The sequence below is a fragment of the Centruroides sculpturatus genome, unplaced genomic scaffold (assembly GCF_000671375.1).
Source record: "Centruroides sculpturatus isolate CEXI.00-Female unplaced genomic scaffold, Cexi_2.0 scaffold40, whole genome shotgun sequence".
Lineage (NCBI taxonomy): Eukaryota > Metazoa > Arthropoda > Arachnida > Scorpiones > Buthidae > Centruroides > Centruroides sculpturatus.
In genome coordinates, this window is record NW_019384602.1 from 1169135 (window position 1) to 1196052 (window position 26918).

General features: G+C 29.8%; 1 protein-coding gene across 1 annotated transcript in view; it reads left to right on the forward strand.

The window, feature by feature from the left end:
• The window catches only part of LOC111625070 (echinoderm microtubule-associated protein-like 2), a 104372-nt gene that overhangs the window by 10495 nt on the left and 66959 nt on the right, over positions 1 to 26918 (forward strand). The window contains exons 3-4 of the mRNA XM_023368101.1: positions 6426 to 6807; positions 12264 to 12317. Of these exons, the coding sequence (XP_023223869.1) occupies positions 6426 to 6807; positions 12264 to 12317 (436 nt within the window). The remainder of the gene's footprint in view (positions 1 to 6425; positions 6808 to 12263; positions 12318 to 26918) is intronic.

Genomic DNA, 26918 nt, shown 5'->3' on the forward strand with positions numbered 1-26918 from the left:
GAGAAGCAATATCTTCAATCCTTTCGCTCTTATAGTGTATGTGTTCCCTATCCTGTAAATTTAAATGGATTTATGTTCTTCTCATGTTGTTTAAATAGATTAATGTTTTTTGTATATATTTATGATTAAATCTTATTACTTAAATTCCACCATAATTGTAAAGTCCTTAATTTAATGTGTCTGTGCCTTGACCTTATGACCTCGCCTAACAGACCTAGGTCTATTGGGGCATAACAGTATTATGGTCAATGGAGAACCAATATGGAAAAGAACAAACTAGGAACTGCAGACAACCTATGACAAGCCCATGATCACACAGGTTATTAAGGCCAGAAGATTACAGTGGCTGGGCCATGTTGTAAGGCTTCCTATAATAGCAACAGTGTCATGAGGGCTCCACTATGAGGGGAAAGGGAAGAGGCCATGAGGCCATCCCAGGGAAAGGTGGATAGATGGGGTCACTGAAGATCTTCAAGACCTCAGAATCAAAGATTGGCAGAGTCAGACTATAGACTGAACAAGATGGAGAAGGATTGTGACTGCAGATAATGGCCTCCAAGGCCCATAATGCCAGACAAACGGGAAAAAGAAATGATGGCCAAGCCAAACAACCAACTTCTTATTGTCAGAAGATTGCCAGTTCTTGCTCTTGTTTACTGAAGATAGATCTAAAACATCCCAGATGTTTTTCTACAGCTTCTATGGAATCTTTCTCACAACTTTGGTGCAAGGTAGCTAGCAGAACATCTACAAACATCCCGAAACTCAATATATATTAGTAATATGTCAAACAAATGCCAGATTAAATTGGGCTATTTCTTTGTTTAATAAGAGATTGCATCTAATGCCTACCTCTAGTAACAAATTATTTAGAAATTAATTAAAAATAATAATAGAGAAATAGCCCAATTTAATCTGGCAGTCATTTGGCATATTACTAATAGAACATCATATTTTTCTAAGGCAGCTAGTAGTTTCATGGTATCATTTCAAACATTTTGGATTGCTTGCATTGAAGCATGCCCTCTGATTATAATTGTTGTGCAATTTTTCTCTTGTATCTACATATCATTATTACTACATATCCAAGCATGATTAAAAATAAAACAGAAAAAAATACAACTATTGAAACAGTCCTACATGCACTAACGTAATTTTCAATGTTGTACATTTAACACAAATTTCAACTTACAAACCAGAAAACTTGTTTATGAGCTGAAAATTTGCTTGTGATAGCCTCATTAAAGCTTTGTTTCAAGCAGAAACAAAGTGGAAAATTTTTCAGTTTGCCACTTTCCACTCTGTTTCATGAGTAACATAGACATTAAAATGCCATATCCTCAGACATTCCTGCGAATAAACACTTGTGTGAGGGACGAAGGGACCCTCAATAAAGTGTTATTTTAAACTTCAATAATTTTATCAAAAGCTAGGTTAAAATCCATAAAAATTATTTCCCACGGACTTGGTTCTTTGTTGAGGATGAGCCATCTAGTCATTAGTTTGTCATCCAGAACTTTCGATAAATTTCAAGTATTGGATACCAGACCCTTAACAACAAGCTCCTGACCTTATGGAAAAACCCAAGAGGAGCCCTAATAACAAGGGAGAGGGATGAGGGATGACAAATCGAGTCAGTCATCTTCCAACGTTCACCTTCTCTGGAGTTTATAAGTGTGATCAAATACTGTGCATCTGTTGACATCACCATACAGATATCTTACATGCCCGAGTTCTTTGATTTACTCTCCACAAGTCAGATACCTCCCTCCAAAGACGCTCCTGTTACCCGAACGATCCAAATATCAAGAACCGTCCATCGAACACCTGAAAAACCCGTCAGTGCAATTAAGTCATCAAAATCATCAATCCTCAATTTCTCTACAAGGTATTTATCCACACACGAATATCCTGTAAACTCTCTCTCTCGTGACAGTTAGATTCGATAGCCTAAGTAATATATATTAATCCAAGATATCTATGATTGTATATCGTGTACCCCTGCCCATTAAAATAAAATTGTTATTAAAGGAGAAAAAATATATTTCCTTTAGGACTATATATATAATTGATACATAAATACATTAAAAATAAATTGCCAGGACGAATTCACAAGAAGAGAAAATATATTTCCTTTAGGACTATACATATAATTGAGTCCGTCTTCATTTGTCCTTTCACATGCTTGGCAGAGGCAATAACAAATTTCCGGCGATACCGACCTTTTATTTGAGGCTACATGTTCGCCGTCCAATGTAAATGAGTTAAAAAGTCCTCTAGCAGTGGCCAGTACTATTATTAAATAAATAAATACATTAAAAATAAATTGCCAGGACAAATTCACAAGAAGAAAAAATATATTTCCTTTAGGACTATACATATAATTGAGTCCGTGCCAAGCGTGTGAAAGGACAAATGAAGACGGACTCAATTATATGTATAGTCCTAAAGGAAATATATTTTCTCTTCTTGTGAATTCGTCCTGGCAATTTATTTTTAATGTATTTATTTATTTAATAATAGTACTGGCCACCGCTAGAGGACTTTTTAACTCATTTACATTGGACGGCGAACATGTAGCCTCAAATAAAAGGTCGGTATCGCCGTAAACTTGTTATTGCCTCTGCCAAGTGTGTGAAAGGACAAATGAAGACGGACTCAATTATACGTATAGTCCTATAGGAAATATATTTTTTCTTCTTGTGAATTCATCCTGGCAATTTATTTTTAATAAAATTGTTATTGTTTATTAATCTGGAATCCAGGTGAATCACTTCCTCGTTTCTCTCTCCTCATTTCTATTCCCAATCCAACCGCTTACACATGACCGCTCGCATGACATAAGAACTCTCTGTCATAATTTCTGAGTCCCGACTTGGTGGTGTCACATCCTGACGCAGTGTCAAAGAGGCACTGACCCTACAGTCATACTTGTTTTGTGTGTAAAAATTTTTTGCACACAACACAAGTGCTTTTGCTCCAACAATTTTCCAAAATATCGAGTGTAATTGACAGCATATGCCATGTTAAGGTAACAAAAGTTGCAAGCCACAGTATTATATATGGCTGTTGGAAAATAACACCTGCATTTAAATCTGCAGGTAGCTAAGCTAGCTAGCACTAAGAGTAAAAACATAACTAAGAAAGCTTTGCTTATTTATCTCAAAATAATCAACTGAAAAAAGTACTTTTATCTGTACTTCCATTATACAGTAGACCCCTATAACACGGTAGATATGTTCCGTGTTTTATGAATTCCATGTTGTACGAGTCACTTAAATACATGATCCAATCACAGCCTGGCATGTATGCAGTTTAGGGACTATGGCTGTTTGAAAGGTTTTCTTCCATAAAATTAATTGATTCTAGACTAATTTGACTTAACATTTCCAAAACGTATAATTTTTTGGGAATAATCCATATAAACTATGCTATAAACAAAAAATTGTAGGATTACTTACCAAGTGTGCACTGTTCGACGACGCCATTGCTTAAGGTTGTTTTCATCGCGGAGCGGTGCATCGAACAGTGGGCATGTGTTTCCTGATAAGTTATTTTTCTGCGAAAAATTTGCTGAACTTTGGAGATATCATTAATATAAATATAATTTTTATGGCCGTTAAATAATAAATGATTTTTAGTAGTTCTGCTTCTCGTTTAAACTCAACAGTTTGTGCAATATCTGCTATTGGTCTGCATTCGACCAATCTTGTCACGACACAAGTCGGTGATGACATTTTACCATATTATACGAGTCTCTTTTAGCATGTTTATAGGAATATGATTGCAATTTTTTTGCAGTTTTATACGAATCCATATTATATGAACCCGTGTTACGGGGGGTCTACTGTACTAGTGTTTTACTAGCCAGTAACCATATGCAAAATACACTGTAACTGTGATATTTAACATGCATGTGCCAGCAAATCAGATCATCTATTATCAAAACACATATATCACAAGTTTTCACTTTGCCCCAACTTCCCCTACTGTAATATATACAGTGGTACCTTGGTATATGTCTGCTTTAGAATACGTCCGATTCGGAATACGTCCTGTTTGGACAAAACAAATTTTGCTCGGTTTACGACTTTTGTTCAGTATATGACTTAATTATACGCGCCATCTATGAACAAGTAGCACTATCGGTGTACTAGACCAGACTAGATGTTCGCAGTGCAACGATTTATAACTTTGTTAAACTTCTTCTGATTTTAATTTGTAAGTAAAATTTTATTATTTTTATTAATCATGAATTGCAAAAAGGCAACAGAAAAATAAAAAAATGACTAGAATCACAATGGAACTGAAAAAAGAGATTGTTGAGAAATATGAAGGTGGCACGCGTGTTCGAGATTTAACTGTTGCATACCGTATTCCGAGAACGACGATATCGACAATCGTGAAAAATAAAGACATTATTAAATCTGCTAACGTTGCGAAAGGGGTTAAATCAATTTCTAAACAGAGATCGAAGACATTAGATCATGTTGAGAAATTGCTTTTGCTTGGATAACTGAAAAACAGTGTGCTGGCAACATCCTATCAGAAGCAATTATTTGCGAGAAAGCTAAAAAGATACAGGCTGATCTTATGAAAAATCGAGCAGAAACTAGCCAGGAAAGAGAGGTGTTTCAAGCCAGCCATTTTTTTTACATGAGAACGGATTAATCATTTTTACATTACTTCTTATGGGAAAGGTTGGTTTGGTATACGTCCTATTCGGTATAAGTCCAAACATCATGAATGGATTAAGGTCGTATACTGAGGTTCCACTGTAATTTAAAAATTATAAAACTGTAAAGTAATAATTTAAAAGATAAATGATAACTTTTATAGTTTAAATAAAAATGTTTGATGTTTTTATGTCTTTAATATATAAAAATGTAAATATACATGAAAGTGTATACAAATAAATATTTGGTTTAAAAAACTATTGCATGTCTACCCATTTTTTATGAAATTTACTGGTAAAAAATATAAAATTATAGATATATGTATCAATGAAATCTATACTTGTTATGATTAACCTGCCATCAGGTTTTATGAACCAAGAACCAAACTTGCTTGCAAAAAGGTTAACTTAAATAATGTCAGGTCTGTTATCGTATACAGTTTTATCAGTCAGAATAGGGTTATATCAATAAAGTATATGTTGATCATTTCTAACACATGTAGAGGCTGGAGCTTATTATAGGGAGCCAATAAAATTGAAAGATTAAACTGTTTATTAAATTTCTAAATAAAAGAACTTTTGTCACAGAATTGTCTTTTGTGGTACAGTGACATTCCATTAACGTGGCATTGTTGGGACTGACACAATGCCAGGTTAAGGTTTATCAAATATGCCAACTAATCGGGTGATGAAATTTTTTCTAGCTTTTTTATTTCGTGGACAATTTTACATAACTTTTGCATGTAAAACTGTACAGATACACCTTTGATGATTATATAACGTGCCATTTTAATTTTTTTGGACTATTCCTACCCTTCATTGGTTTGAAACAAGAAGAACACACTAATTTTACTTTGTGCTTTGTACACTTTTAATCAATATCTATTCTATATTCTATGTTTATATATCTATACAGGAAATCCTTGTTAGTTCAAAATTCAAAGGATGAAATAATCATAACTTTAAATTATTGAGTTTTGAATTATCTGAGATTTACATATTTCTGTACAATATGCCAAATGCCATGTAACATATGTAATTTATTAAACAAATAAACTACAGGTAAACGGCACATGTCCTCTAAGAACGTTACAGGTTCTTAGCAGACATATGCTGTTTACCTGTAGTTTTTTATATTATTATTATTAATAATCTGTATATTTAGCTGTATATTTAACTTATCAGACAACCTTACAGGTTTCCAGATAAGTTTTATGAAAAGTAAAGCAGAATTTCTCGAAATGTAGCCCAAATTATTTTTAAAGTGGCCTAAAAAGTGGTAAGTTGCCCAAATGTATCAATAGTAGTGCCACACAAATATCTCAATCTGCTACTTGCAGCCCAATCTACAGTCCTGAAAAGCAGCCGTAGTTTATGAAATAAGAGAATAAATGTCTATGGATAAGGTGACACCCAAAAATGTGTTACTGTAAGAGCAAAGCCATATTGACCAGATTAGAGTTGTTCTTGATCTATTGTTCTCTTATAGCATGGAGGCACTTCAGTCTAAGAAAACATGTTAATGTATTCAGATCACAGGTTGGACAGAATTTTTACTTCAGATTTTGAAGTGGCCTTATTTTGAACTAACCAAATTCCTTAACATTTAAATCTTTTTATCCCTGGCCAGGACAAAAGTACGGTTATGAACTAATGGAATTTTGAACTATCTGAGTTTGAATTAATGAAGATTTCCTATACAAGTTATTAATAAAAACATACATAATTAATAATGTATTTTTTTTTACAGCTCCTGTGATTACAAGTATTAATAATTCTGTTCCTGTCAAAATTTCAAATTCATATCGACCTGGTAGTATTCCTTATCATAGACAATCATTTAGTGGAGTTTCTGGACTTAGTGGTGTAAATTCTCATCATGCATCAACTAATTCTTCACAAAATTCACGTCCTCTTTCTCATTACCCTTCTACTAGTTCCCTTCATAGCGATAGTTCTGCTTCAGTATCTCCAATTCCTTCTCCTTTACCAACACAAACAGTTACTTCTGTAAGTACATCATCTCCACGTCATACACCATCACCAAATCGTTATATCTCAGCATCTACTTCCAATTTATCAAATATGAAAAAATGGACTAGTCAAGAATTGGGATCTCAATATCTTAATAGGTAATTTGTTTATAATAGATCTGTGATTATTATAATTTATGAATATTTTATGAAATTGTTATATGCAACATTTTCAATGATATGGAATATTAGAATGCTATTTAAATAAATGCAATTATACCAATTTATTGTAATTTAGTAACTTTTCATTAGAGAGAGAGTTTTTAATTATATTCTTTTCAGATTTATATCTTGATGCTGTTAGAGAAAATAAAATAGGAATAAATATTTTAAAATAATTTTACAGATCAGAATGGTGATCCAACTAGTTAATTTGTAATGTACAGTACAGTACCATTTCTAATTATTTAATTTAATATGAAATGGCAGTATCAACTACATCTAATTCCAAATTATTAGATTTTTTGGATTATAATTCTACAATTTTTAAATTACAGCCCAAAAAAATCTAATAATAATTAGCTTATCTTTTAATAACTTAATACTGTATACAGTAGAACCTCGATTATCCGGACTAATTGGGGATGAAGGTAGTCCGGATAAGGAAAAATTCGGATAATCGAAACAAATATTTTAATTTGTATTTTAATGATAATTCAACGTGTTTTCTTTTCGATGACATATCGGTAATATTAAAAGTAAATACTGTATTTAAATTGTGATCAAATTTTCAAGAAACAGACGTTCGTATTGAATTTGGACTACTACTGACCAACGCTGACAGACTATCTATTGTTTAAAAGGCCCTCTGGTGGCACAAGAAGACAGATTTTATAAAATAAAAAGCATTTAAAACTGCATTTTTATGAATAAAAATTTGACAAACTATTTATCATTTTATGACGAGTAAAATTTTTTTTTCGCGCGGCTTTTAAGTACTGTATAAACCTTCGAAACGCGAGGTCCTTCAGACCACGAGGCATAAGGGGCCCACGTTGCCCATGCCTTATGCCGCCCTTGGTTATAGAAATGATGTAATTTGAAAATAAAATTATTTATAAATATGTATGTCAAGTTATATTTTTATTATGGCACAAAATATATTTAAGAGTTTACAGCCACTGTGCCGGGTGAGACATTGTTGAAACAAAAAAGTTATGCATTCCATCACATACATAAACAGTATTGTAATTTGCCAAGTGCAAATCAGCAAATTCGTAAAATTTTTGTTTATTTTGAACAATCTGGATAATCGCAAATCCGGATAATAGAGGTCCGGATAATCGAGGTTCTACTGTATATAGATTGATTGAATATAGCCAATAAAATAATTTTTACAAAATATTATGACTTTTGTTTTTATTTTTTGTGTTATAACTAAATCTTCTACTTTGATTGTAAAATACAAATCAATCGTAAAATATTGCAAAAAGTAAAAAATGTATTTAACAATAAATAAATTACCTTAAGACAGAGTTTCTTGATCTATGAACTCTTAATTCTAAGGGTCTACAAATTTTCTTCAGAAATTTGAGAGTTCTATATAAAGTTTTAAATTATTTTTTTGTTTTAATAAAAAGGAATGTGATATTAATATTAATAAAAAACTATTTACATAGATTTATTCAAATAATTTACCAAATATTTTAAAAATTTCTATAAAGTTTAAAATTTGCTTTTGTGAAAAGAAGAATGCAGGGTTAGTAAATTTAAATAATCTAACAAAAATTTTTTTTCAAGGATCCCTATATTGTTCTTTTTTGTTTGAGAACTAATGTTCTAGGATTCAGTAGAGGGTGAGAAGATTTTGGTGTGGATGCTCTTAACACTGAATGTCAATGGTACTGGTTCAGGGTCATGACGGGACTCGTCACTTTTTCCACACACTCAAAGAACTGGTCTAAGGATGTCTGGGTGGAGACCTTCTTTTTCTCGTCATATATGACCCGGTAGCAATGAAGTGCATCGTAGACAGCTGCTGCAACCCTGATGTATCATTCCACATTAGAGTCATGTGATTCAAAGAATGACAGAGTGTCTTCAATCATCTAAAATGCCTGTGCCATCATCTTAGTCTGGAAATGCTTCGGTGCTGGTTCCACTTCCTCTTCCTCCCTTCTCTGGTTTTCCAGTTCCATGGGGTATTCATTTGTCAGCTCCTGGTGGTGCAAAGCAAAATATTCATGGAAGCCCTGTTTCTTAAAATAAAAGTCAAGTTTCTCACTGATACTCACTAAGTTGTTGCCTACATTTTGTTCTTCTGCCTGTAGCTTTGCAAAACCAGGGAAGTCATGGACAAACATGGGACACAGTTTCTTCCAAACCCCATTCATGGTGGAAGTGGTAGGTTCACACCATGAAGCATCAATGTTCTTTATGGCATTATAGATAGTGATGTTCTTCCAAAATTCGCACAATGTCATCCCAGAATCACCCTCAGTTACTTTCAGTGCTTGACAAAATGTGCGATGGAGATAGTATTTCTTGAAGGTTGCAATGACTCCCTGATTCATCAGCTGGAGTAAGGAGGTAGTGTTGGGTGGCAGGAAAACTATCTTCACATTTGGATGAAAATCATCCAGAAAAGGAGAGTGGCCCATGCATTATCTAAAAGGAGGAGAATGTTCTTATCCCGGCAGTACCACTTCATTTTACGGATGAAATGGTAATAAAATCAATCTTGATACATAGCAAGAGTGACCCAGGCTTTTGGGTTACTCTTCCACACAACCGGAAGTGTGACCTTAGCTATATTTTTCAGGACTGTTGGGTTTTCAGAATGATACACTAACAATAGCTTGAGCTTCATATCTACTGCAGTATTACTGCCAAGTAGTAGCGTTAGTCTGTTTTTTTGTGGGTTTGAAGTCAGGTATAGATTTCTCTTCTTTATTGATATAGCATTTTCTTCCAATAAAGGCCTGTTTTGTCAACATTAAATATTTGCTGAGGTGAAAACTTGCTTTCTTTAATGATGTGTAGTGGGGAACTTCTGAGCTGCTACCATATCTGCGCTTGCCATCTCTCTCGTCACCTTTACATTATGGTGGTTATTATGTGCTTTGAAGCAGTTAAACCATCCATGGCTTTCAGTAAAGGTCACATCTGCTGCTTCTTCTCCATATTTTATTTTTATGTCTTCAAAAAGAGTTAAAGCCTTCTCTTGAATAAGCATTAGCCTAGTGGCTTGCTCTTCTAATGATAATCCTCCATCCAAATGCTCAGAAGATTTTCAAGTTCTTTGATCACTTTTCCATGTTTCCTACTAATAATAATAGAATGCATAGGCACTGAACTTTTCATATGTTCCATGATCTTATCCTTGTTCTTGAGAATTGAACCAATGGTAGAACAATTCATCTGGTATAAGCAAGCAACATCAGCCATCTTCTCTCTGTGCTCCACTGTTTTTTATAATGTCCCCTTTTGTTTCCATCATGATGGCTTGGCATTTCTTAGCATACCAACCTCATCACCACTGCTTTTGCACTTAACACCTGACATGTTAGAATGCTTATAAGGGCAAAAACTTTTGAAAACAATCACCAATCACAGAATTTTCTAGAGACCACACAACAACATTTGAATGAAACTGCATGAGTACAGTGAAAGAGAGTTATTGTTTATGACGTGCTACTCTTGCTTGCTTCTACTGCCCCCACTCACTCAGTGGACATGCAAACTAGCCTTATGAACTACCTTTGAATTTGAGGACAACTTTGTTCATATGTACCAAAATTTGTAACTCAAACATTTGCAAGTAGGGGACTATCTGTATTGTACTTAGCAATTATATCAGTTTTGTTTTGGAACAGACAATCACTGTATTAGAATGTGGAAGACCATTAGTGAGCATTTTCATTTTGCCTTTTCTGTTAAATGGAACTTTGCTCCACTGCTGATATCCTAATCTGGGAAACTGTCTGTATGATAGTCACCTTTAGGTGACTATCATATAGACAGTAAAAGTATGATACAGACGTAAAAGTATGAGGGTCATTGATGGCACACCAATGTGTTAAAGAAATCCTATATCTTGTGTTGTCTTTTATAGTAGAGCTACAAATGGTCATTTTCCAACAAGCAATGCTTATCTATATACAGCTAGGGTTTTCTAGGAATGTGTCCATTATGTTTTCACACTTTCTTGGCCTACCCAGTTTTCAGATTTTTTACCCATCAAGCATTTGAGGGACCAAATGGGATGCCATGTTTGTTCATCCATGAGTTTGAGGGAATTGGAGTGGCAGTTGTAGAAGAGCATATGGTGCCTGTATGCTTCCTTGTCCAATCATTTTGTTGCATGTTTCCAGGCAAAAGGAGGTTCAAGAAGATACTAGAAGTTCTTTTAAATTGTACCGTGTTTCATAGGAAATTGTCCCTTTGCTCTACAGTATTGTAATTAGGTATTATTATCATCATTGTGTTTGCAGTAATAAAGTTTTATATGCTTCCAATACTTCCTCCTTGGTGTCTAACTTTTTTGTCAATGACTGTATAATTAATGAAGCTGGTAAGGTGCAAATCAGGGTTTCCTAGCAGGATCAATATTGACCCATTAGGGGTCAATGAAAGTTTGAGGGGATCAATATAACTTTGCAAATATAAAAAATTTAAGTGTTAAAAATTCTGCACATTTTTGCTCTTAAATAAATTTAGGAAGATGTTTTTAATAATTATGTAAGTGGCTGTAGCAAATATAATTATAATATATAGTATAGTATAATTAATATTGAAGGGGTTGATGGAAAAAGATTTTTCTTAAAGTGTTGATACATGAGAAAGGTTAGGAACTCCTGGTATAAATTATATCTATCTATCTATCGCTATTATTTTTTAACATTTTGATTGTTGAATTTGATTTTAACAGCTAATGATATTTTGTGTTTTCTTCATTTATAATTTTCAGCAAATTTTTGTGAAAAAATTTTAATTAAATTGCACATTTTTTTCAATGAAGCTAAAATTATATGATAGAATTATTTGACTTATACTAGTCAATGACAATTGTTTAATATGTTTTGTAATGTATGGTAATGTTCAGAGCACCTGAAAATTGCATATTTAGTTGCTTAGAGATTACATTTTTTAAAGTTATAATTACTGGATATGAGAAATCACTGGATTTTAAATTGAATTGAAAATCTTTCAATATTGAGTTTTTATGAATTATATCAAAGGGTATATAACCAGTTAATGGTGTCCATGAAGAAAAATATTTAGGCAGTTTGATTGATAATACTATGATCCATTATCATTGATGCAAAAATGAATAAAAATATAATAAAAAGTACTTATTTTTTGCAAATAAAAAGTTGAAAAATATAGGTATGAATTTGTTATGTAGTTTGTACCCTTTACATTGTAACATTAAGATTGAAGTTGTTATTAATTTAATTAATACAGTTGAATTAATAATTTGTTTTTGATATTGTGAATATATTATTCACCATATAAATAAACATGGTTTGTTTTATTTCCTATTATATATATATATATGTATGTGTATTTAATTGTAAATTAAAATATTATTTTACTATTATATCTTTTCCCAGATCTGCCACTAGCGGATCTCTGTATAATCTGCATATCAGACCATCAAGACATGGGTAATATTTTGTTTACTAAAGGGTGATATTTGGTGATGGCACAAAGTAGTTTTTAAAATATTTTGTAGAGTAGTTTTTTTATGATTTAGAATCACTGCAGATTTGTCATTATAATTTTTAACATACATATTATTTTGCATTTGATTATCTCACAATTTTATATTCATATATATTTCATTTTCTAAATTGCTATTATTTACATTTTTAGTGAATCTTTTTTAATAAAGTAATAAATTATTAGCAATTAAATTTGAATTATAATAATTTTTTAATTTATTTTAAAAATTAGATTAGTTTATTATATTAATAATATATTCATTTATTTATTTTGAGTAGTTATAATGCTGTTATTAGGATAAAACACTATTAGTTTTAATATAAATATAATTTCAACACAGATTGAAAAGAAATACTTTGAAAGAAATTGAAAAATGGAATTAAAGCATTGCTTTGTATTACACATTTTATTCTGAACATATAAAATTCAAAAGATATTTTATTAATAAATTAGCAGTTGTTCATTTATATAGATTAAGTGAATATATAAGTGATAAAAGAATCTTAGCAGTTTCAAAATTACACTTTTATTTTTAACTGAGTTAATAAATAGACAGTTAAAAATTTATATGAAAATTAAAATATGAATGAAGAAAATTGAATTGGAGAAGAAATAAACAATTGTCTTCTAGTATAAGGATTACAGAGAATACAAAAAGTATAGTTTAGTCTCAATATTTTCATTTTTAACTTTGATGTTTGTATTATTTTTAAAAATACTTTCATTAAGAAAATGTCTTCAGGAGAAATGAATTGTCTGCATTACTGTATTTGTTTTTTAAAATTACTTTTTGGTAACATTTTTAAATTATAAAGAATAAAAATGTTTATATAAATCCATTCACTTGAAAGAAAATGCCATTTATTGGGTGTTTTGTTAATATTAAAAAAAAAAAAAAAATGGACATATAATTTTATGTATTTACTTTGTCTTTATTTGTTGTGTTGCAAGAACTGTTTTTTCTTATTCAAAATTCTATTTTTTGATAAGCAAATAATTTCATTCATAAGAATAGTAACATGAGTGAATATGGCATCAAAATTGATTATATAAAATCTGTTTTATATTCAATATCAATATATATATATATGATATATATATTAGATATATCTAATATTTCTGATATTTCTGATCATTTATATATATACATATATATAAATATATTAAAAATGAAATATATATACATAAACATCACAAAACCCAATAAATTTGTAAAGTCAAACAACCTTCCAAACATTTTTAATATGATATAACCATTCTCGGTTATATATGAGGATGGTTATATCATATTTAAATATTAAATTAATTAAAATATCTATAACCATGAGGCAGATATCACACCTTTCTATACTTATGTAATCATTTTATTGTACACCTTTTTTGTTTTATTAAATGTTTTTACTTTGATTCTTGAGTGTTTGTGCCCATTATCATTGGTGTGATAATCCCTTACTATTATCTGCCTCACGGTTATAGATATTTTAATTAATTTAATTATACTTAGGGCTAAAAGCAATTTCTGTAATAATAATATTTAAATATGTTTGGAAGGGGAGATTGAACCAGAGGCTTGGGCAGAATAACTGGCAAAGCATCTGCATGGTAAGTGGGAGTTGCAGGTTCGAGTCTGGGTCTGGGTCGATTTTTTTTTTCCAGAATATTCTAAATTATTTAATAAATATTAATTTAATTATAATTAAATTTAACAAGAGATGCCATCCTCTAGTGACAAATTATTTAGTAATTAATTAAATATAATTGCAGAAAAGTAGTTTAATATAATCTGGTGATTGTTTGGCTTTAAAAATGAAACAGCATTAAATAGGACCATTTTAACATTATATGAATAAAGATAGGTTAAAACATAAATATAAATAGAATAATAATACATTTCTGTTTAACAATATTATTAGATACTGTACTGTACATATGTTCTTATATATAAATTTATATACCACAATTACTTGCATATAAGTCGAGGTTTTTTTTTTCATTTTTGACTGCTTCAAAAACCTAGGTTATCCTGTACTCTCGAGCAAAGGGTTCTTTAGGTTTTTGCAATAATTTTTGTGAACTGTGTATTCAAATTTTTTACCATATGCTCACCCTCTGGTGTTTAAAAACAAAAGTATTTTATCTGGGTTGTTTCAATCATTCTCGTATATTGCAGGAGTAAAGATGAATAGCAATAGGAAAAGCAAAGCTTTTGAATTGAATTCCAAATTGAAATTCTAAAATCATACGGGAGCTTGATATATAAGTTTTAATTAGGAGTATTAAGTACTGGGGTTGGATGTCACGCCAACAGTTATCTCAATCAAAACTTCTTCCAAAACTTCAGACTATGAGGCGTTAAATATAATTAAAAATATTTTATTCTTGCAGCGCTTTCGACGTAAATATGCACGTCGTCTTCAGGCAATTCAAAATCGAATAGAGAATTCAAACCATACATTTAAATTTAAACATTAACGATATTAGCCGTTTTTTGAATATAACTATTATAAATAAGATTTAAATTTTAGAATTAAAAAGATTTAAAAATATTTAAAATTGGTACGCATGCGTACGAATAAAATATTTTTAATTATATTTAACGCCTCATAGTCTGAAGTTTTTGAAGAAGTTTTGATAAGTTTTAATCCATTCCCACATGAAAACAGATAATTATTCAGAAATCAGAATTCAGAGAAACTCATAAGTGTGGATTTGACTGTTAAGAATTGGCAAAGAAGGCTCCTGATACATGAACAAATTATGTTGTCAATTTTACAAGATTTTTCCTTAAAGATTAAAATGCCAGTAATTTTTGCAAGACAATGTATGCATTTATATGCATTTGATATTTTATTTGTGATTAGATGAAATAAAATTAGAATTGCATTAATAAATCTAATTTTCTGTATTTTAATCTTTAGAGTTACACCTCATTCTATATGCGAGATTGTCTTATATTTGAGTAAATACGGTATTTATAATTTTATATTTTAGATAAAGGATTGAACTGGATTTTCAGAAATCTTCAGCATTTTGGTGATGTAGCCATTGAGAGTCAGTTATTATTTTTTCTTTCATTTATGAAGTTCTCAGTAATAGGATATCATATCTTATTACTGAGAAATATATTCATAATCTGGGTTGTTCTTTGTGAATTGTTCATGACTTGCATGAGTTTTGTGATACTATTGCTGAGAAAATCTGTAAGTTCTGTTTGTGCATCGTTATTTAAAATTACAAGTTTTTTCTGAAAACCTTGCTCTATTAGTTCTCAATGACTGGTGTTGCTAAGTTCTCACCATAGAATTGCAGAAAAGTACCCATTATTGTATTATTGTTTGATACTGAAGAGTTCAAGAATTTGCTTGAGTACTAAAATTATTTATTCCAGAAAATTACTATTTTATTGAGCATTGGCAAAAGTGTATTGTAATAAAACAGCATTGAATTGGCTAATGTTAAACATGATCTTATTATACATATAAACTTACTAATATATATCAATATTCTGGACAGAAGAAAGGAAGAGAAATTATACCAGGAATTATAGATACTGTACCATTAAAAGAAATTTTATTAAAAGCAAATCTTGTTTATATAGTGTTTCAAAACTATATGTCAGAAATGTAAAGACAGGTAGAGGGGACTTAAATAAGCAGATTTCGTATAAGAATGTGAGTGTGGAAATGCAGCAAGAGGGCGCTGTTGAGTTCGGTGGATGAAAGCACTCTGCTGGCTTGAATCGTTGAATTCCCCGCAAGGATTTTGAACAATATGCATCGTTACAGCAATGTGGAGCTTGCCAACATGCATTTCATATATGGGGCAAAGCAAGGAAATGGAGCTGCTGCTCAAAGGATGTGTGTACATGGAGTGATTTCCATACTTAACTCTCGATGAAGATGCTCAAATGTTCAGTGATCTGGCAGATTCCTACCCGGAAATTGCTCCATGTACTGTACATCCTTTGAGCAGTAGCTCCATTTCCTTGCACTGCCTCATGCATGAAATGCATGTTGGCAAGCTCCACATTGGTGTAATGATGCACGTTGCTCAAAATCTGTGCGGGGAATGATGATTCAAGCCAGCAAAGCGCTTTCATCCACCAAACTCAACAGCGCCCTCTCGCTAAATTGATTATATAAAATCTGTTTTATATTCAATATCAATATATATATATATGATATATATATTAGATATATCTAATATTTCTGATATTTCTGATCATTTATATATATACATATATATAAATATATTAAAAATGAAATATATATACATAAACATCACAAAACCCAATAAATTTGTAAAGTCAAACAACCTTCCAAACATTTTTAATATGATATAACCATTCTCGGTTATATATGAGGATGGTTATATCATATTTAAATATTAAATTAATTAAAATATCTATAACCATGAGGCAGATATCACACCTTTCTATACTTATGTAATCATTTTATTGTACACCTTTTTTGTTTTATTAAATGTTTTTACTTTGATTCTTGAGTGTTTGTGCCCATTATCATTGGTGTGATAATCCCTTACTATTATCTGCCTCACGGTTATAGATATTTTAATTAATTTAATTATACTTAGGGCTAAAAGCAATTTCTGTAATAATAATATTTAAATATGTTTGGAAGGGGAGATTGAACCAGAGGCTTGGGCAGAATAACTGGCAAAGCATCTGCATGGTAAGTGGGAGTTGCAGGTTCGAGTCTTGCTCTGGGTCTGGGTCGATTTTTTTTTTTCCAGAATATTCTAAATTATTTAATAAATATTAATTTAATTATAATTAAATTTAACAAGAGATGCCATCCTCTAGTGACAAATTATTTAGTAATTAATTAAATATAATTGCAGAAAAGTAGTTTAATATAATCTGGTGATTGTTTGGCTTTAAAAATGAAACAGCATTAAATAGGACCATTTTAACATTATATGAATAAAGATAGGTTAAAACATAAATATAAATAGAATAATAATACATTTCTGTTTAACAATATTATTAGATACTGTACTGTACATATGTTCTTATATATAAATTTATATACCACAATTACTTGCATATAAGTCGAGGTTTTTTTTTTCATTTTTGACTGCTTCAAAAACCTAGGTTATCCTGTACTCTCGAACAAAGGGTTCTTTAGGTTTTTGCAATAATTTTTGTGAACTGTGTATTCAAATTTTTTACCATATGCTCACCCTCTGGTGTTTAAAAACAAAAGTATTTTATCTGGGTTGTTTCAATCATTCTCGTATATTGCAGGAGTAAAGATGAATAGCAATAGGAAAAGCAAAGCTTTTGAATTGAATTCCAAATTGAAATTCTAAAATCATACGGGAGCTTGATATATAAGTTTTAATTAGGAGTATTAAGTACTGGGGTTGGATGTCACGCCAACAGTTATCTCAATCAAAACTTCTTCCAAAACTTCAGACTATGAGGCGTTAAATATAATTAAAAATATTTTATTCTTGCAGCGCTTTCGACGTAAATATGCACGTCGTCTTCAGGCAATTCAAAATCGAATAGAGAATTCAAACCATACATTTAAATTTAAACATTAACGATATTAGCCGTTTTTTGAATATAACTATTATAAATAAGATTTAAATTTTAGAATTAAAAAGATTTAAAAATATTTAAAATTGGTACGCATGCGTACGAATAAAATATTTTTAATTATATTTAACGCCTCATAGTCTGAAGTTTTTGAAGAAGTTTTGATACGTTTTAATCCATTCCCACATGAAAACAGATAATTATTCAGAAATCAGAATTCAGAGAAACTCATAAGTGTGGATTTGACTGTTAAGAATTGGCAAAGAAGGCTCCTGATACATGAACAAATTATGTTGTCAATTTTACAAGATTTTTCCTTAAAGATTAAAATGCCAGTAATTTTTGCAAGACAATGTATGCATTTATATGCATTTGATATTTTATTTGTGATTAGATGAAATAAAATTAGAATTGCATTAATAAATCTAATTTTCTGTATTTTAATCTTTAGAGTTACACCTCATTCTATATGTGAGATTGTCTTATATTTGAGTAAATACGGTATTTATAATTTTATATTTTAGATAAAGGATTGAACTGGATTTTCAGAAATCTTCAGCATTTTGGTGATGTAGCCATTGAGAGTCAGTTATTATTTTTTCTTTCATTTATGAAGTTCTCAGTAATAGGATATCATATCTTATTACTGAGAAATATATTCATAATCTGGGTTGTTCTTTGTGAATTGTTCATGACTTGCATGAGTTTTGTGATACTATTGCTGAGAAAATCTGTAAGTTCTGTTTGTGCATCGTTATTTAAAATTACAAGTTTTTTCTGAAAACCTTGCTCTATTAGTTCTCAATGACTGGTGTTGCTAAGTTCTCACCATAGAATTGCAGAAAAGTACCCATTATTGTATTATTGTTTGATACTGAAGAGTTCAAGAATTTGCTTGAGTACTAAAATTATTTATTCCAGAAAATTACTATTTTATTGAGCATTGGCAAAAGTGTATTGTAATAAAACAGCATTGAATTGGCTAATGTTAAACATGATCTTATTATACATATAAACTTACTAATATATATCAATATTCTGGACAGAAGAAAGGAAGAGAAATTATACCAGGAATTATAGATACTGTACCATTAAAAGAAATTTTATTAAAAGCAAATCTTGTTTATATAGTGTTTCAAAACTATATGTCAGAAATGTAAAGACAGGTAGAGGGGACTTAAATAAGCAGATTTCGTATAAGAATGTGAGTGTGGAAATGCAGCAAGAGGGCGCTGTTGAGTTCGGTGGATGAAAGCACTCTGCTGGCTTGAATCGTTGAATTCCCCGCAAGGATTTTGAACAATATGCATCGTTACAGCAATGTGGAGCTTGCCAACATGCATTTCATATATGGGGCAAAGCAAGGAAATGGAGCTGCTGCTCAAAGGATGTGTGTACATGGAGTGATTTCCATACTTAACTCTCGATGAAGATGCTCAAATGTTCAGTGATCTGGCAGATTCCTACCCGGAAATTGCTCCATGTACTGTACATCCTTTGAGCAGTAGCTCCATTTCCTTGCACTGCCTCATGCATGAAATGCATGTTGGCAAGCTCCACATTGGTGTAATGATGCACGTTGCTCAAAATCTGTGCGGGGAATGATGATTCAAGCCAGCAAAGCGCTTTCATCCACCAAACTCAACAGCGCCCTCTCGCTGCATTTCCGCACCCACATTCCTATAAGAAATCTGCTTATTTAGGTCCCCTCTATCTGCCTTTACATTTCTGACATATAGTTTTGAAACACCCTGTATTCAATTTCTCTTGAAGATGTTACTTTTATTAATATAAATTAACAGGACTATTCGAAATTCAGACTATTTTGATTTTCCACCCTTCAACTTAAATAATAAAAATATTTGAATATGTTGATTCCATCTTGATAGTTAAAATCTCTAAATTTCATCTTATAATTTCCATTTATGCCCCACACCCTAAAAGAGTATGTGTATTTCAAATAAATACCACTTCCTGAAAACAATAGATTATGCATCACAGTTTAAATTAATTCTGTGTGGAGATTTTAATATGTCTAATATTTCTTGGTCATCCATTGGGCCAACTTTCTTAACATTAGAGCAAAAGTTTTTTATTAACCGCTTCTTGTCCGCTTTTTTAAAAAAAATTTTAATTAAACATAAAAAATACTTAAAACTGAAAAAAAAACGAAAGAAATGCGTTATTTTTGGTTAAAAAGCTTCATCATTTAGTTTCCTTTGTCTCGCCTTTCTGTGAAATTTAAGACCGATGAGTCATTGTTTACACATCTGGATGACCTTGAGAACAGCTGGTGTCATATTTCCTGGGACATTCNCTCATAGAAGTCTCGGGAGGACAAAAGTTTAAAGTAGGGTGAGTTCTATCTGGCCGTATATTTTTAAATGTTTTTAAAAAATTCAAAATTTAATTGCGATTTTCGACCTTCCGACTTAATTAAACGTGTATATAATAAAATCTATTAATTAAAAAAATTAAAAAACTATTGAAGGTGGTTTTTGACATCAAAAAACAGCTTTAAATAACTTTACCGAAGGAAAATCGGTGCACTACAACTTTAGAACGATTAATTAATTTTGATAAAAAACTCCCATTAAAAAACATTAAAAAGCAATTAAGCCTTAATCGAGCCTTATCAAAGGCTCATTAAAATCGCAATAAAATTTTTTCGCGCGGGCAAAAAATTTTGAAAAAATTTGGGGACCTAAAAAGCATTCCAAAAATAAAAAAAAAAAACAAAAATTTTTTTGGGTGCCCAAACGCCCGGTTTTTTTTTAACATTATAAACCTTCCTTGAGTCAGACTCGAGCATGGGTAGGAAGGGGTAGTGAAATTTTTTATTATTTCAATTTTACTGAAAGTATTCATTTCCCAACACACCATAATTCTTTTTTAGATTTGGCCTTTTCAGTAAATTGTAATTTCAATGCTTACCTGATGGAAGGGTTTATTTCTGATAACTTTGCAATTTTTCTTGAAGCTTTAGATTCTGTTACATCAATTACTCAGTGGTTTATGAGAGTTCTTTTATGACATCATTTTAATTTTAAATAAGTTGCTAAACACATTTGTTCCATTGATTGGACTTTCCTGGAATTTCCTATATTACCTCCTCAAACCATTATTGATTTAACATATGATGTTTTTTATTCTACTATCATTGAATTTTTACAATATTGAAAAGTTGATACTTCCTCACACAAATGGTTCTTTCACCATTTAAAAAAATGAAGAAAAAGTGGAAACACAGTGAAATCCATGCAACGTCTATATTCATCATATCTTACAAAAACAATACTACAAAGAATGCAACACATCATTTCAAAACTACTTTAATAATTTATTTGAGAGTATTAAACACAAGATCATGTTGTTAATCAAATACTTGGCTTCTTTTCTTTATTTAATTGATACGTTACTTCTACATGTTTCAGGCTTTTGGCTCCTCATCAGTCAAGTAAACAAGAAAGAATATATGTAGTATTCAGAATATCATATTTTACAAGTAAATTGTACAAAAATAATCTAAAAAACACATATATAATTCAAACGTACCATTAACCACAATATGGCACTTGTACACCACGAGTTTGCATATTACAAACTAGAAGAATGAGGTGACTACATGAACACCATAAAATTTCCGTACATCTAATTAAAATAGTAGAACGATATATAAAATATACAAATTTATAGGTATTTAACAAATATTGAGTCTTACTGTTAAATATATCCCTTTTTCTTATCAAAGACAATGGATGTAGGTTGCTGAGTTCTCTCAGACACTTATTTTGGCACATTGCAATTTTGGAAAACTTTGCACAAAATTTTTTCAATGGTATAGTTTGTTCTATTTCTTGTCGGTCTATCACGTTATATTGAACTTGGACGTAATGACATCAGTTGGTGTTTCTGACCATTTGTGACAATTGGAATTTGCATAATCATATGGAGTAGCCATAAAGTAGCCAAACGAACTGAAACCCTCTGGTGGAATCTCTAAAACTTTTAAAACCCAAAAACCTCTAAAAATACTTCACAAAACATGCCATTTTTAAAAACCAGCATTTAAGATTAAACTATTTTCCTTATAATATATTCAATCAATTTTTGTTTTTGTTTACACTTAAATTTTTATTTATGCAATTTTTTGAGTTGATTATAACTACACTTTCCTTGAATCTTCTGTTATATATATTTCTTTCCTTGTATAAAATTTTTGTGTTTTCTTTATCTATATTACAATTATTTATTACACAATGATCATGAAAAATAGATTGCAAACTATGATATTTCATGTTTGCTATATGTTCCTTTAATCTTGTTTTTAACTTACACTTTGTTTCTCCTATATAGGTACTGGAATTTGTGCAAGTACATGGAATTTCGTAGACCACATTTTTAATTTCTTCTTTATTTTCATTAGTTTGTTTCTTGTCTCTTTTGTTAGTTATTCGTGATTGCAGTTTTTCATATTTAGGTGCCAATTTTGTTTACTTTCTTCATCTCTTTATGAACTTCTTCATATAACCCTTTTATATATGGAAAACTTATATATTTTATATCTGAGCTTTTTATTTTCTGAACTTGTTTTTTTCTTGGTTATTATTTTGTCTATTTCCTTTTCCCATGCGCTAATCAATCGGTTCGGGTATCCATCCAGAATAAATTTCTTTTTTAGGTTGTATATATGTTTTAGCATGTTTATGGACTTACTGGTTCTATTTTTAATTTTTTTATATTCCATATTGAAAATGTTTTGTTTTATGTATAGCAGTATTTGGGAATTATATTTAATGGTTTTATTAATGGAACTAAGCTTTTCAAATTCTACACCATTTACATTCCTTTTAATTGTAATATATAAATAGTTTATACTATTATTTATGCTGTCTTCTTCCTCTATTTTAAACTGGATTCTATTGTGTATGTTATTTATAAGCATGTCTATCTTTTCTATTGTGATTGCAGAGTTATCATATATGATTAAGATATTGTGTTTACGATATTATTAAAGTATTTTAACACTTTTGCTTTCAACCACCATACATTTTGGGGATTTATCCCTAAATTTTCTAAAAGAACTCAAAATAAATCAACTTTCTTTTCTGATGGCATGATACTCAATGCCTATAAATCTATTAAAGTGAAATTTTTCCAAAGTACACCCAAGGCAGATTATTTTCTGTTTATGCTATACAACTATACCTGTCAATATAATTTTTCTTTTTTGGAAATAAAGCATGCCATAGATAAGTTGAAGCCCTACAATTCCAGTCCTGACTCCATTCTCTCAATTTTCTGTATAAAACTAAAACTGATTACTGCCATAATTTTATCAAGAATTTTTCTAAAGTATTCCAATATAGTCTTGTTCTGAAACAATGGTATTCCTCTACTATTATACCAATACCAAAAAAGGAGAAAAAATTTTTTCTGACCCATTTCTTTATCTGTTGCAATGCTTAAAATTTTTTAAATATGTGTCTTAAATAAAATTTATGTTTCAATAACTTCAAAACTCTTACCTATTCAACATTGTGGATTGCATAATCAATCAACTACTAGTAACTTCTTGATACAACATTTATAATCCTGAATAATTTTGAAAAAAAAAACATTCAATTTACTTAGCTTACATTGATATAAGTCAAGCCTTCGGCTCCATACTTACAAATATACTTTGATATTCTCTGTAACTATTTTTTGTTTGATATTAACCCAACTCTTCACTCTTTGCTGAACAACTATTTTTTTATCTTGTCTATACAAGATTGAAGTAGGGGATTTTACTTTTCTCAATTTTCTGCCTTTAACTGGTATTTAACAAGGATCAGTTCTAAGTGGCCTTTTCTTTTCTGCATATATCAACAATTGTTTATTAATTTAAATTATTCTGTTATCACCTATGCAGATGATGTGAAGTTGTTAAATCATGATCCCACGGCTCCAATTCTATTTTCAACACTTATCCTCTGTCTAGTAAAGTTAACCTTAGAATTAATGTACAAAAATCTGTAATAATGTGTTTTTCTTTTCTCAGAAATCCACCCCTGTAATCCTTTTTATAAACACTCGTGCAATATGTCAACACACACAACAATCTTAGAATTATTTTCAACACTAAATTAACTTTTAAAAGCCTTATAGACAGGACAATAAAATCATTGGCCATCTGTCATGGATATTATGGTGTTTATGTAAAACCATATCCTCTAAATCTGTTCTATGGTCCATACTTTTTGCTAGTTTTTAATCCCTTGAGGACTATTGCCTTCTCAGTTGGTCCTCTTGCTAAAATATTGAGAGATCTTGATAAACTTTACCTACTTTTAAATAAGTTTAGTAACCTACCACAATAACCCAAATGTTGCTAAAGTAAGACTAGGACTTCCAGATTTCTTCGAAAGAAGTAAATATTTCAATTGAATTCTCTTCTTTAAATATTTTAATGGTCTAATTCTACAATTTTGGCTAAATTTAAGAATCCCCGGAAGAAACACCTATAGCACTACATGTATATATACTCCTCATTTTCATTTGCCATTGTCACATAGATCTTATTTTTATTAAATAACTGATGACATGGGCCTGATGGAATATCTACTTTTTACTTATTAATCATTATTCATTTTAATATTCTTACTATTTTCTCTTTTATTCCTACATTTTTACTTGTTACAATTACACTTTTTATTTTGCATACTGCCAAATATATGTTTTTTAATATACGAGTTTTATATTTTTTAGTGAATTTATTCTACTACCAGGCATGGTACCAGTACTCATTATTATATATTTATATGTTTTGGGGGAGTTCAAGTTATTACAGCACGTTTCTTTAAAAATATTTATTTATTCAATTTTTATTGTTTTGTTCTATATGCCAACCACATGCATTACGTAATTTGAANATCCAAGTTATAATTTTGTGATCTGATTTTATTCTACTACCATGCATGGTATCATTACTCATTATTTATATGTTTTGGGGAGTTCAAGTTATTACAGCACGTTTCTTTAAAAATATTTATTTATTCAATTTTTATTGTTTTGTTCTATATGCCAACCACATGCATTACATAATTTGAAAAGTCTGTTAAAAGCTGTCAATTCAAAAGCAAAGGTATTCAATTCTGCCTGAAGATGACAGTTGTAAACTGTTGAAAGTACTAGCAAGTATATCTGAAATTTAACAAATCACTGTCAATAATGCCGCAACACAGAAGTGTCCTATATTTAATTTCTAAATGCTGGCGTGAAGTGAACTATATTTTCATGAATGTATATTATCTGTGTGTTTTTTTTATTTATATTTTTCCACTATATATATTTTTTATGTATTGTGTTATTGCTTTGTACATGTTTTTGCATTGTCTTTTTGTCTTTTTAAACTTCTATTAGAGCTTGTCATGTACTGGGGGTGGAAATCAACTGCCTAATGGCATTTTCAAAATTCAATTTAAAATAAATAAATAAGATTATTTTTTGCAATTTAAAGATTAAAGACAATTGTTTATCTGTTTATTAATCCTGAATACTATATAACCTTATACATTTATTATTAAAGAAACAGAAGTCTGCAGCAACAACACTTTTATTAATAACAAAATTTATTGAAGAAACAAAAGTCCAAATTAATATCTTTCTACATGGATTAATATTTTTAGTATTATCAAATTGAACTAGCTGTTTTTACTGCTATATCTAATATAATGTTACTTAATTTTTAGTTTTCTAGGCATTATTATTTATGAAGTTATAATATATTTTATCAATGATTATAAATTTATTATTTAACAATGTATAGATTACTTATAATTTTTCTAGTGTATCTCTGAATATTAAAATATCATAATTTATTCTTATATTGATAACAAGAATAAGACAAAGTATGTTTTTGAAATTATTGATAAATTTTAGTTGTTGAATGTTGATTTTAAAAGCTTTACATTTTATTTTATAATACTTTACATATGAAATATTTACTATTTAAATGTCAAATTGTTTTTCTTCTGTACTTATTTTATTTGAATCTGTGTAAATTATATTTTCTTTTAAACAAATAGTGTTATAATTAATGATAAATATTAAATTTCTTTAATTTTATCTTGTCATGTAAGTTATGTAAATAAGGATATTATAATGATGATATCCTTATTTACATAACTTTAATTATCTATAATCACTGCTATAAAAAATATGTACTTAATCTGATAATTTTCAGTTTATTAAGCTTTGTTTTTTACTTTAAATGATTTATTAAGCTTTATTTATATCTTTATTTTAAGATAGAAAAATATTAACTAATATATTATACTGTAAGTAAATAATTCTTAATAAATTGTCTTAAAAAGGCAGCAAAGTATAACTATTAGTATTTCAATTTTTAAATATGATATTACTTAATAAAATAATACTTGCTTTTTTTATATATAATATTAGTTCATGTGAATAAATAATATTTGATGTATATCATATACAGTATATTTCAAAACAATAATTAGTTTTCATTATATAAAAAAAATCAAGACACTTTTTTGAAGGTCTCATTGAAATACAATTGAATGAAAGTTATTTCTAGAATACAAATATGCTAACAAGTAATTGATTTTTTAATCTATTTTTTAGCATTTTGAAAATAATATATTTTAAAATAAAATAATTTTGATCTTAGAAGTTTTTATATAAATCTATATTCCCAGAAACTTTCAATTTTTAAATTCACAAAAAACATAAAAGACTATACAATAAAAAGTCTTCTTATGTCCTTTCTCACATCTCAGGAAAATAAATAAGACTAGTATTTTCCTGAGGTCTGAGAAAGGACATAAGAAGACTTTTTATTTATAGTCTTTTATATTTTTTGTGAATTTACAATTATTGTCTTAGCAATTTTATTAAATGTATATTTCAATTTTTAATTTGGTATACAGTAAATCCTCAACATAGTACTCTCCAATGCTATTCTTGCAAAGTG